The following is a 13068-nucleotide window of genomic DNA, read 5'->3' on the forward strand; positions in this document are numbered from 1 at the left end:
TCTTTCTTTCTTTCTTTCTTCCCAATTACATGATTAATCCAGAATTGGGTTATAAACTGTTTCAAGTGTTTGACACCAGCCTCAATGTCCTGCCCTCCTCCTTTCTGGGGTTGAAAGCACGTGTGTCATGCACTGTACCCTGAGGCACTGGCTCTCCCTTTGTGGTCCTTTGAACTACACCTCCTCCCCACTTGGGACCTTTCTGTGCATTCTCTCAAACCCAGGCATGGATTTAGACTTGCATCACCATTGTAAAAGAGGCAGCAATACAAATATTCGGTATTACTCCCAATGCTGAATGAAGAAACGTCCCATTTCCTACTCCTGTGAATACTATCAGTTTCCTATTGTAATTAAACCCAATTGTGATGTATTAAAATTAATTTGTAAAACTAAACAAAAAACCCAAATATTCTGTATTAAAATTCTGCTTCACAGATAGCCCAAATGATAAACTCGTGATTGTAAAGTTTGTTCAAGACACTTCGAAGTTCTGGTACAAGGCAGACATCTCAAGAGAACAAGGTAGGCGGGGCAAGGGACCTCTTACAATGTTGGTCATATTTGGTCTCTGAGTCCTTCTGTCAGGGATCTCCTTGTATTAGCTGTGGTGCAGATAAACACACCTTTTTCAAAGGTCTCTGGAGAACATTCTACAACCTTCACCGTTTTACAGGGAAAACTCAGTCCTGGTGAGGGTTTGGGCCAGAAGTGGTTTCCAGCCACATGCATCCCAGAGTTTGGCCTGTGACACTGGCTGTTTCACCAGCCTGGCAGCCCACCACTGCTTTGAGGATGAGACACTAAGGACTGTCTACTAAGGACTCCTCAAGGGCCTAGGCTGCAGAGTACTTCAGAAAGAGGCCATGGAGGAGAGCTAATGCACTAGGGGAATCTCAGGCTTGGTGGCTGCAGCCATGAAAGGGAATGAATGGAGTGTTGGAGCTCTCCCCATAAGGAGCTTCCTGTAGCCTGCATGAATGTGCCCCACATTGGCCACCTGGGTGGTGAAGTCCCCAAGGAGCTCATGGGGCCGTTCATTCATAGCATCATCTCTCAGAAAGGCTCGTTTCCTCCCTGAGGTTCTGCCAGTAGATTTTAGAGCTAACAGGAGCTGTGAGACTCTGGTTCTTCCAAGGAGCTCAAGGAAGCTGTTGTCATTTTAAATGGAAGAGAAGCATGGGTGGGGTGGGGTATGAACACAACCATGGCCTGGAAAGCCTTTTATTTCCCTCAGGCGCCTTTGTAAAAGCTGCTTAGCAAGTCCAAGCCTCCCCCACAACACACAGAACAGCTTTATGCGACCAGTGTCCCCGAGTTCTTCTGTCTCTGGTCTCCCTGCTTAGCAGCACAGATGAAGAGATGGCATTTTCCTTACTCCATGTTCATCTGCCAAGCCAGGGTCCCCACACTGGCCCAGGCTGTAGAAGCGGCTGGGAGAAGGGGCTGCCTTAGCCCATCCTGTGAGGCTGTCACAGAGCACCTGAGCTCTGGATGACATATAGAGAACAGGAGTCCTATAGGTGTGGGGCACTCCCCACACATATCAGCACCAGTTTCACACTGCTGAAAAGAGAGGGGGAAGTGCACGCGGGCAGAAGAGAGCCGGTGCTTTGTAACAGTCCGCTTTCAGGCAGCCGAGCCATCCCTGGAACCACTGCCAATCAAGAGAAACGTTATTCTTCAACTGTCATTGATGCACCGAGCATCAGCTCAGACTTGGGTGTGATTCTCAGAGGTGGAGCCGTCTCAGACTCCGGGTGGGCAGTGACCTTTGTCCCCTGCAGTCACCCATGCCTTTCCTTCCCCTAGCCATTGCCATGCTGAAGGACAAAGCTCCCGGGTCATTCATCGTGAGGGACAGTCACTCCTTCCGAGGGGCCTACGGCCTGGCCATGAAGGTGGCCACACCTCCTCCATCTGTCTTGCACCTCAACAAGAAAGGTAAGGGTCCATAGACGGGGGCCATCTGTTGTTTACAGTGGCTGATAATGGCAGCTGCTCCTACTGGTTCTCTTTAGTGTTTGCTTTATAAGTAGTTGTCTTGCTTAAAAACATCCGTCCATTTATACGTTCTATCTTCGTTTGTTTTAACCAGCCTTTTCCCCACCGTAGACCAGTGGTTCTCAACCTTCCTAACGCTGGGACCCTTTAATGAAGTTCCTCCTGCTGTGGTGACCCCCCCCCAACTAGAAAGTTAGTTTTGATGCTACTTCATAACCGTAGGTTAGGTACCGTTACGAATGGTAATCTAAATATATGTGTTTTCCACTGAATCTTAGGTGACCCCTGTGAAAGGGTCGTTCAGCTCCTAAAGGGGTCACGACCCACACAGGTTGAGAGCAGCTGCAGTCGAGCCTGTTTCTGTGTCAGCCCTTCTTCCTTTGGCATTACTCAGTGCTTGATTTGTCACTGTTAGGCAGTCGTCTCTAATATGATCATCGTCTTTTTTTCTTTTTTTTAACTTGCAATGTGAACACTAATATAGTACATACAATATGTACTATCTTATGAATCAAAATTTTTAAGACTCACTGAACACCTCAGGTCACGAGGAGTATGCAGTAGTTACCCCGTGGCAGGATGCCCTGGGTACTTATCTTATCAGGAGATAATGTTCACCATGGGTCACGGTTTTAAGAGGTTCAACTCATTTGGTTGGCTCTGGTACCAGGCCTGTGATCGATAAACCATCATAGCCTGCTTGTGCTCGAGGGAGGGTGTGTTCTCCCTCTGCCTGCAGTGTGAAGGGGAGAGGCTGGGGAGGGAGCTAGGTTCCATCACCCTTCCAAGGGCATGCTCTAAGTGACCCTAAGACCCTACCCCTCCTTACATCCTCACTGACCACCAGAACATCTCTCTGGGAGCTGAGCCTCTGCTGCATGGGTCAGTGAGAGATGTTGCCTTAGCTGGAGAGAAGAATCAGAATCAGCATGGATATGGACCTGTCTGTCCCATCCCATGCCCAGATCTGAGACGATCTGTGCAAACTCTTGTGTGAAATCTGTCTGAAAGCTTCCTGGAGCAGACACTGTACAAGCTGCACTGAAGCTGTAAGGTGTGGTTGCAAGCAGGCTAGCCTCTGGCACAGGAGGCTGACCTGCTTTAGGAATGTGCTTGTCTTGCAAGGCTAGGAAGTGTGATTGGGGGGGGGGGGCACCTGGGACTCAGGCAGAGAGCACAGCTCCCAAACCTGTGGGTGCTGACAGGGCTTCTGTGAGGGAGCGGGAGGGCTGTGGGGAGGGGTATAAGTGACATCACATAGAACTATTAGGATTTCCGCATAAGAAGCTCAACAGACCCTTATTGCGGGGACATACGGCCTTTATCATGAAGCACTCACTCAGCCCTAGCTACTGAGGACTGCCAGGTCTGACTTAGGAACATCAGTTAGTGACAGATCAGGAAAAGACTTCTACTGTCTGGGAATGTATCCTTCCTTGGGCAGCCTTTAGACTAAGTCTGAGAATAAAGGAACAAAATAGAGGCTATGTGAATAGCAGATGTCAGGAAACCCAGCATGGTGGTCTCTACTGGCTGAAATACAGTCTTGCCTCTGTGTGTACACCCAGGCCTGGATTTGACATTTGTATTTCCCAGTCTAACGATAGATTTGAGCGAAGAGTTTACCAAATGAGTGAGTCCAGTTAGTCCCTGGGCCACCTCCAGTCAATCTGAGATGAGACAGCTGAGCTGTGGTCATCCTAGACTCTGTGTTCCAAAATGCCCTTAGCAGCAGGAATCTTCATGGGGCCATTTTCCACAAGTAGAATCCAGACCTTCCGTGGGTTTTCTCATTAGGCTGGAAGCCCCACACCTTCTTTTCCTACAGAGGAAGGGTCATATGTTTGTTCCCTCTGTTTTATGTGACAGACTTCCATGGAATCATATCATCCACTTCCTGTAGGCGTGACTGCCCCTAGGAAATGCTGGCATGTACTGCCGCTAATGTGTGTTGTTGATAAGCATCATTGGAGCCTAATGCAGTTCAGTATCTCTCATCATAAATGGCCCCAAACAGATTATGCCCAAGGTTTCTGATTATCTTCAGATTTCAAAGTATTTGTACCCTCATAATGAGATATCTTGGGAACGAAGCTTAAGTCTTTTAAACAAATTATTTATTTATTGTTTTATTTGTATGATATTTTCCCTGTATATCTGACTGCATAATATGTACATGTCTAGTGTCTATGGAGGCCAGAAGAGGGTGTCAGATACTCTGAAAATGGAGTTACAGACAGTTGTGAGCTGTCATGTGGCTGCGGGGAATACAACCTGGGAGACCCAAGTCTTAAGATTAAATTCATTTACATCTTGTATAGAATTCATATACATGCCATACATTTTGAAAGTAATGTTATGCAATCTTTTCTATTATTTTGTTCATGAAACAAAGTTTCGTGGTGTGGAATCTTCCATTTATGGCCTCATACTGGTGCTCAAAATTGGCCAGGTTTTGGATTTGAGATGAGGACTAATCAGCTCAGACAGACTACAGTCTGGCAACCTCTCCCCAATCACAAATTCAGTAGGCCTTGCTACCTGGAATTCCAATATCGGCAGTATTGAGAGGCTAGGTCTCAGGGCGCTAAAGACAGCAATTAAGGAGAGAGACACGGCACACAGGGTGTCTACTGAGTTTAGCAGCTTGGGGGCAGTGACTTCTTTTTCTCCTGGTTCAGTTTGTACTTTTCCATTCAGTGGCTTCTCTTCAGGCCTCTTCTCTTTGGGTTCAGCAGCTGGCTTGAACACAAGTGTCTTGTTTACTAGCAGTCTGGTAGAATGCTGCCCCTACATAGCAGACTGCTTGTTGCTGCTGGTGTTCCACCTCACCCAGAGGACTGGCAGCCTTCCAGCTCTGCACTGAAGGCTTTTCTGCCAGAGCCTCGGTGGCCTTTCCTCTCTTGGGGGAATACAGCTGGTGCTCCAAGGCCAGGGTCTTTCTGAGCTGCCAGTTCATCCCTTCTTTGGGAGTTCCTGGAGTTCAGTCTGAGGGCATCTCTCAGGGACTCTCTTAAGTCTTACTATCCACCTGCCTGATGGCCCTGCCCATTGACCATGCCAGGAGTGGTTCATGGTAGCCCAGTAGTGCAGTGGTTCAATCCTGTTTAGAGGGAGCCTTCTTAGGTGTAGCCCTTAGCTTTGGTGTCTGCAGGAGGCAGATATAAAAGCTCTGTCTGTCTGTCTGTCTGTCTGTCTTCTATATAGTATTTTTTTTCTCTCTCTCTCTTTTCTCTCCCCCTACCCTCTACCCCTAGTTTGATTCTCTTACGTTTTAAATTTAAAACAATAAATGTTTATCCTTTCTGCAGCTGGAGATTTGTCCAATGAACTCGTCCGGCATTTCCTGATTGAGTGTACCCCAAAGGGAGTGCGGTTGAAAGGGTGCTCAAATGAACCATATTTTGGTGAGTAACTAGAGAAGCTCTTTTGAATTTCTAGAGCATAGATTCCCTCCTTCAGGTGGCTTGAGATTCGAGGGGCTCTGTACCACGATGGGTCAGGCTGCCACCTGATGTCTTTAAGATAAGCTGAACGGGCAGTTGTTCTTTAGGAGCTTTGTCAAAACCAAATAAATGGGAAGGCTCCTCTGAGAGCTAGCATAAGACAAGGCGAAGGCCAGCAGCTAGGTCCCAGCAGGGTTGAAGCACATTGTGACCCCATTCCTCAGGCACAAGGAGGAGCACAGAGCTGCCACCAGCGCCTCCCCACTTCTTTGTGAACTGAGAGCCTTTCAGGGCCTTCTGGATAGACTGGGGCAGCCTTGTTTCCTACTCATTAAGAAGCACCCTGGCACTTCGCACTTAAAAAGGCCATATGCTTGGCATATACTGTGGGACCCTCGATCACCCTCTTTGTTGACTTGGGCCTTGTCATTCTTGGAGCTTTGAGTCACATCCCACGGTGGTATACAGGCACCGGTTTGTGGAATTTTGGTCTCAACTGATTCTCTGGCTAGGCATAGAGCAGGTGAAGAAATTGGAGACATTCATTTACTCTCATCCACTTTACAGGGAGCCTGACGGCTTTGGTGTGCCAGCATTCCATTACGCCCTTGGCTTTGCCCTGCAAGCTCCTCATTCCAGAGAGAGGTATGTGGAGGAGTTCTCAGTGCTATCTGGCTGTGTGTACGATCTTCTGTACTGCTGATAGCGTGCTGTACCCAGATTCTTTCTTATGACATGTACTCTTAAACCCCGAAGAAAACTAGTAGCCACCTGAATTGAGAAAGAAAGAATGACCTGCTGCTGACAGCAGCTTCCAGACATTGCACATCGTGGCCTGTATAGAAGGTTTCCAGAAAGCAAAGACTGCTCAGCTTAAAGATGTAAAACACTTGGGGACTGGAGAGATGGCTCAGTGGTTAAGAGCACTGACTGCTTTTCCAGAGGTCCTGAGTTCAGTTCCTAGCACTTACATTAGGTGGCTTACAACCGTGTCTAACTCCAGTCCTAGGAGATCTGGCCACCTTGGGCACCAGGCATGTAAAACATGTCTACATGCATAAGTAGGTATTTTATATACAAACATACGTGTGTGTGTGTGTGTGTGTGTGTGTGTGTGTATGAAAAAATACATTCTCTCAGACTAATTTTTAAGGTCACTTGCATTATAGATTTACAATCCTACAAAATGAGAATGGTGTTGCTATGGTTAAATTTAGGTCACAAATGAACAATCTCTCTACTTTTATATTTGTTAGAAAATACCCACAATAATTTTTTCCTGTAGGTAAATGTTACTTGTCTTTTAAAATGGGATCACTTATGTAAATGAATTCAGGGGCTTGGAACGTGTTTTGGGGGCCATGTCACCTCCATCTGTGTTCAGAATGGGTTACAGTCTCTGTGGGCTGCATGATTGCCTCTCAAGAGAAAGCTCTGTCACCGTCTGGGAATTCTGTCATCAGATTTTCTTCACCATGTGGACTACTGTGTCAGGAGCTCATGTCTCGTCTCACCCCTTCCTGCAGATCCACTGGAGGAAATAGCAGAAAACTCTCCCCAGACAGCGGCCAACTCCGCAGCCGAGCTGTTGAAGCAGGGAGCAGGTCAGTGGACGCAGCTTTGGTTTTGTATCTCTGCATCTCCGAGTCACTGGGCGGAACCGAACTCCATGCTAGAACTTCCCTTTGGACAGTCATTTCCTGCTTTTCTGTGGGCTGTGAAGGAAGTTTCCTTTTATAGCTGCTTGGCACAGCTGGGTGGGGTGCAGCTGTGAGGAGGCATGGCCAGGGCATCAGAGGCTCGGACTCGAACAAGACCAGATTCAGTGGAATAAATAAATGTCAAGGCCTGTATTTAGTGTAGGGGGAGGGGTGCGGGAAGGCAGGATGTGGTGACCTGCCTTGCCAGCTGAAAATGTAAAAACGTTCTGGAGCTGTGACTCAATAGTCCCTCAACATGAGTCAACTGCTGGACCCACTCCGCCATCTGTATGCTGAGACACACCACACTTGGAGACCAGGCCACTTGGGTGAAATCTTTGTTAATAGATTTTACTTCCTGAGTCCACTATGGGAAATTGTAGAAGGCAGAGATTCCATGTCAGTGCTGGCTTTTCATTCACAGCATCCCACACCATAGTGTTACAGCTGATGAGCTAGTGTCTTTCATTATTAAGTGAAGTCTGTAGTGGATGTAGAGCTCACTCTTTTTATTTAAAAATTATAATGGCTTGAACATTTACATCATCTCTCCCCTGTTTCTCTCCCCTCCACCCCCAGAAACCCCACTCCCTATCATATTCACAGCCTGACTTCTATAGTTATTATTACCGTTATACATACACACGAGTCTACTGAGTCCATTTAGTGTTGCCCATATGTAAGTGTGTTTAGGGCTGGACATGTGGGATTTAATAACTTATCAGGGCGCTCATCCTTGAAGAAAACTAAGTCTCTCTGTCAGCAACCACTGGTTGCCTGTAGCTCTAAATTTTACAAGACTCTGCCCAGAAATACAGTGTTCTTTCTCGGTGGCAATGGACTTGAGAGATATTGACGTTCATTCATGAGTCTAATATTACATGAAGTATTTTCTTCATCCCAAACTCACCTCTGATCTCCTTACTCATTCCTCCCTCATAGTCAAGGCCCTCTTACTCTCACTGATCTTTTTATGGTCTCCGTACTTTCAGCTTTCCCAGAATGCTTTATGCTGCAAACACAAGCTATGTAGCATTTTCAGGTTGGTTTCTTTCTCTTGGTAATAGCCATTGAGATTCTCCCATGGCTTTCCATAGATCGGTTGCTTCTTTCCTTGTGTATAGTGCAGAAGATTATATATGTGTATTTGTACAGATCTGTATACATATACATATGGGTCTTCGAATATGTGTGAGCACATGTGTTCAGAGGCAGAAGTCCATGCTGTATATTTCCTCAAATTTCCCTACACTTTACTTTTTATAGCAGTCATTCACCATACGTGTAGCTCATTGATGTGGCTAGGCTAGCTGGCCAGTGAGCTCCTGCTTTGATTCCCCACTGCTGCAATGGTAGCAGTACATCACTGTATTCCACTTCCTGGGGACCTGAACTCAAATCCTCAGGGTCATTGATTTCACTACAAGCCCTTTACCAACTGAAATATCTCTCCAGCCCTTGGTGAAGCAAAACTTATTTATGCACACAACTATTGAAGAATATCTGGGTTGCTTCTAAGTTTTGGGAAGTATGTATAAAGCTTCTAAAAATATCCAAATGCAAGTTTTTAGTTGATACATGTTTCCAACTCCTTTGATTAAATACGAAGGAGCCTGATAGCTAGGTCACGTGGCGAGAGTACAGTTAGCTTTGAATGAAATCACAGAATTTTTACAGAGTGGCTGTACCATTTTGTATTCCCACCAGCAATGGAGAAGCATCCCCTTGCTCCACACCCTCACTTACACACCTCAGATGGTGTCACCCTGAAGGATGTGCTCCTTCTAACTGATGGATAGTGCATGCCATCTTACTATTTCGTTAATTCCCTTGTGACATACTCTCCAGATAGAATGTCATGGTAAAGAAATATTATCTCCTCTGGATAGTTTATATTGTTCTAATGTAGGTCTGCTCTGTAAATCTAAGTACATCAATGTGACCATTATACAATGAAAGAAGACATCCTCATTTATAGTGTGGATGTTCTAGGTTCCAAAAAAGATGAGTTTGTCATAGCCACAACAGGGGTCACACGGACTTGCCCCAGGCTAGAAGTATGTCCCTGTGATGATAGTCCTGCCTTCTAGCCTCGCTGCCATACATTCATTAACATCTGATGTATGTGCAGCTATACAGACCTCTGGTTTACGCTGTTCAATATGGACAATGTTCTACCTCTCCAGAGAGGTGGAGAACAAAGGAGGAGACTCTGAGAAAGGCCTTGGGAATAGCTTTCCTGAGCAGAGACAACAGCCTTTTCCCTGCATAGCCAGCCCTTCTGTTTCTCTTCTGATCTCTTGTGAACCTGAGCAGACAGTCCCTGGGAGACAGTGAGTTCCACAAGAGAGAGAAACTCAGAGCCCCCAACTTTGTTTAAGATGTTCCCTGGTGTCTTCCTAGGTTGACAGCCCCTGTTAAACCATCAGAGTGGCCCCAGGCTGATTCGATTGTTTGGTTCTACCTCTTAAAAAGTACTTGAAAAAGTTTAAAAACCTGTAATGATTGGTTTTTGAACCACAACTATATGTCAACAGAAAGAGAGAGAGAGAGAGAGAGAGAGAGAGAGAGAGAGAGAGAGAGAGAGAGAGAGANAGAGAAAAGAAAGAAAGAAAGAAAGAAAGAAAGAAAGAAAGAAAGAAAGAAAGAAAGAAAGAAAGAAAGAAAGAAAGAAAGAAAGAAAGAAAGAAAGAGGGACGAAGGGAGGGAGGGAAGAAGGGAAGGAAGGAAGGAGGAAAGCATCGTGAAGAAATAGGATCATGGTGACATGCCTGTCTGGGAGGATTCTCCCCGTGGGTTTGAGTGGGTGGCATGGTCTCATTCTACCCCATGGATGGAGCTCCTCAAGCATAGGCTGTTGGTCAGAGCCAATGGGCATCTTGCCTATACCACCATCTGCATCTGTGTTAGCAATAAAGCTCTGTTTCTTAGTCCCACATGACTGGTGCCATAACCAATGTGCCTCTGCCGTCATCTCTTGGATTTAATATCTCTCATCATAAGCAGTTTTTTTTTTTTATAGTTCTCAATTCCTTCACTAGCATTCTTCCAGTCAATGTTACAGTCATTGTCCGTGTTTCTTGTCCATTTCAGCAGTGTTTTTAACACAATGTTCTATTGATTCTTTGAAAGCTCATATATTTTGGTCATACTTACCTCATCTCCTCCCAGATCCTCTTTCCGTAAGTCCTCATCCACCTCATGTTCTCTTTTTTCTTTTTTAATTTAATAACTTACTGAGTCTAGTTGGTTTTGCCTCTGTACCGATGGCTGTGGGGACATCCACCGAAGCATTGTAGGACCTCGAACCACACCTCCTAAAGAAAACTGGCTCTCATTTCCTTTACCAGAAATCAGCTGTAGTTAAGCTAGGCTAAGGCTTGGGGCTTGGGTGTCGCTTCCAACTATGTTGGAATGTTCAATGGCTTGATATTCTGTTGCTGCGATTTCATGAACACAGTAGTCATGCTGTATTGGGAAGACATTGTCTTGATCCAGTCCTCTGTGACCCCTGGCTCTTACAGTCCATTCACCCCCTCTTACATAACGTTCTCTGAATTTTCTATGAAGGGGTATATTATAGATAGTCCGTGTATGGCTACAGCTCACCATTTTTAAATACATTATCCCATCTTTTAAAATAACATTATTATTTTTTTAATGGGTGGGTTTTCCTACTGATAAAACTTCATGTCAACCTTTGTAGTCTGATTATTTATCTTTCTTAGGCATTGAGCTGTGAGCCTTAATTTAAGGTTGCTTTTGGATTCTTTCCTTTAATCCATAACACACCAGGAGTGTGGATTTCCATTCTATTGCACATTATAAAGGTGAAAATTCAGCTCAGCAGATCTGGAGGTGGGGCTTGCACCAACCTTGCCTGAGGATTGGCTATGGTCACTTGGAATAACTGTAACACAGGCATTGTATCAAAAAAGTAGGACTATTCAGATCTCTGACCACTAACTCTTCCCCCATCCCCATCTGAATTCCATTTGTCATCCTGATTCTAGACTTCTGCTAAGGTACTTGGAAATGTCCCATATCTTCACCGTAGAAGCCAAGACTGGGCAACACAGCAGTCAGCTCAGGATGGGAAATTTGATACTAATGCCATTATGACTTTGCTCCAATAGCTGAAACAATTTGTTTCTGTATTTTAAGCCTCAATTCTTAATTGTTGCTTCTTAAAATAGAGGAAGAATGTGAGCTAATCCTAAAAAAAGAGGCTCTTTCACCAGACTTCCCATAGGTCTGTAGATAGTCTGGCTGTCTAGCTTAGTGCTCTATGAGTATAATTTAATAAAGATCATGTGGGTTTTTGCATTGTTTTGTTTTAATAAAAAGCAGGGCAATGCTGAAGTGAAGAGGTGAGTAAATGAGTCCTGAACTTGCTACAGTGCAGCCACATCACACTGGGAAGAAGGGGGGATGGGCTGGAAGTTCTCTAAACCAGAGACCACTCTGAGCATCAGCCAGACCTGTTCCCGCCCCCTCCCCTCTCCTGGGATTGTCCTTCGTACAGTCCTTTTACATTCCTTTCTGTGGTTTGTATAATGAGTTTGCTCGTGGTTTTTAGAAATACAGTGCAAGTCTCAGTTCTTTGTGGTTCTGTAGGACTCCATGGTGTAATTCAGCTCTTCCGTGGTCATCTGTCCAGTTAATCCATCTCTAGCTTGTCAGTGCTACTCGGCAAGCTTGAAGGATTGTCTTTCTACTCGATTCTCCCTGAATTCTACATATTGCCTTAAGCTAACCTCCCAGAAGTAACACTTAACAAGTCTAAATATGTGAATCTGAGACCACTTTAGATGGGAAATTTTCTCAGCTCAGGAACTCCCTGCTGCAGATCTGAAGAATGCTGTCCTGTTTAATGTGTCATGACGCACCACAGCTCCAAGTCTTCCCCTCCGGAGGAGCACTTGGTCCTGCAGGCCACATGTTCTCTGTTTGAGAGCCTAACTTTGGGGGATGCTGGCCCACTGTCATAGTCATAGGGTATTTGCCTTCAGAGGCGCCATTTCTCTCAACATCTCCCAACACCAGGCTCCTGCCTGGCATCACAGATGGACCAGTCCTTATCAGGAAGTTCCCCGTGGTGTCTCCAAGACAGCCGTCTAGCCTGTGGTTTCCAGTGAAACACATGTAGGTGTGCCAAGTCTATGGGATTTTCATAGTAGTTAGTTCAGAATGAACATACACACACAAACACACACATACACACAGAGGCATACAAGCACACAGGCACACAAGCATAGGCACAGGCACACAAGTGCACATGATGCCTTTTGAAACTACATGAGCAACAGGACAGGATTAGAGGTAGAATATTCACCGTCCTGAAGTCTGTTTCCCATTTTCCAAGCTGCTTTCCAGCGTATGTTCATAGCACACATGCTTTTGATTTTATAGTTCTAATCATAGCAGAGATGGTTTATTCTGCTTTTCCAATTACCTGCTAACCATTTTTCCATGTTGCTATATAATTTCCGTGATTACCGTTTGCTGGTTGCTTCACATTTTATTGGGAGGATGAATTTAACTCTTTCTTTATCCTTGGACATGGTCTGTTTTCATTCTTTCCTGCTGTAATGCAGATGGGCAGGGCCATCTTCTTCTGTAGATTGGCTGGATCTCATGCTTGTGGCAGACTTGCTTTTTGAGTCTTTGAAGAAGTCGTCTCCAGGCTTTTCAGCTCCTCCTGATAAAATGGGCTTCAATTATCTAGAACAGGCTCAGGTTACCCAAGCATAAAAGGGATCCATTTCACCAGAGCTTTGTGGGCTTGGGCAGTGTGAATGTTAAGAATGTTTCACACCAGCCGGGCGTGGTGGCGCACGCCTTTAATCCCAGCACTCGGGAGGCAGAGGCAGGCGGATTTCTGAGTTCGAGGCCAGCCTGGTCTACAAAGTGAGTTC

At 45.5% G+C, this 13068-nt stretch overlaps 1 protein-coding gene across 5 annotated transcripts in view; it reads left to right on the forward strand.

Annotated features, from left to right (window-relative positions):
• Window positions 1-13068, forward strand: part of Tns3 (tensin 3) — a 230283-nt gene that overhangs the window by 210258 nt on the left and 6957 nt on the right. For all 5 annotated transcript variants that reach the window (XM_029545266.1, XM_029545263.1, XM_029545264.1 and 2 more), the window contains 5 exons: window positions 439-525; window positions 1813-1944; window positions 5316-5411; window positions 6018-6095; window positions 6977-7054. In XM_029545266.1, coding sequence (XP_029401126.1) covers window positions 439-525; window positions 1813-1944; window positions 5316-5411; window positions 6018-6095; window positions 6977-7054 — 471 coding nt within the window. The remainder of the gene's footprint in view (window positions 1-438; window positions 526-1812; window positions 1945-5315; window positions 5412-6017; window positions 6096-6976; window positions 7055-13068) is intronic.

Source organism: Mus pahari, chromosome 13 (genome assembly GCF_900095145.1).
Source record: "Mus pahari chromosome 13, PAHARI_EIJ_v1.1, whole genome shotgun sequence".
Lineage (NCBI taxonomy): Eukaryota > Metazoa > Chordata > Mammalia > Rodentia > Muridae > Mus > Mus pahari.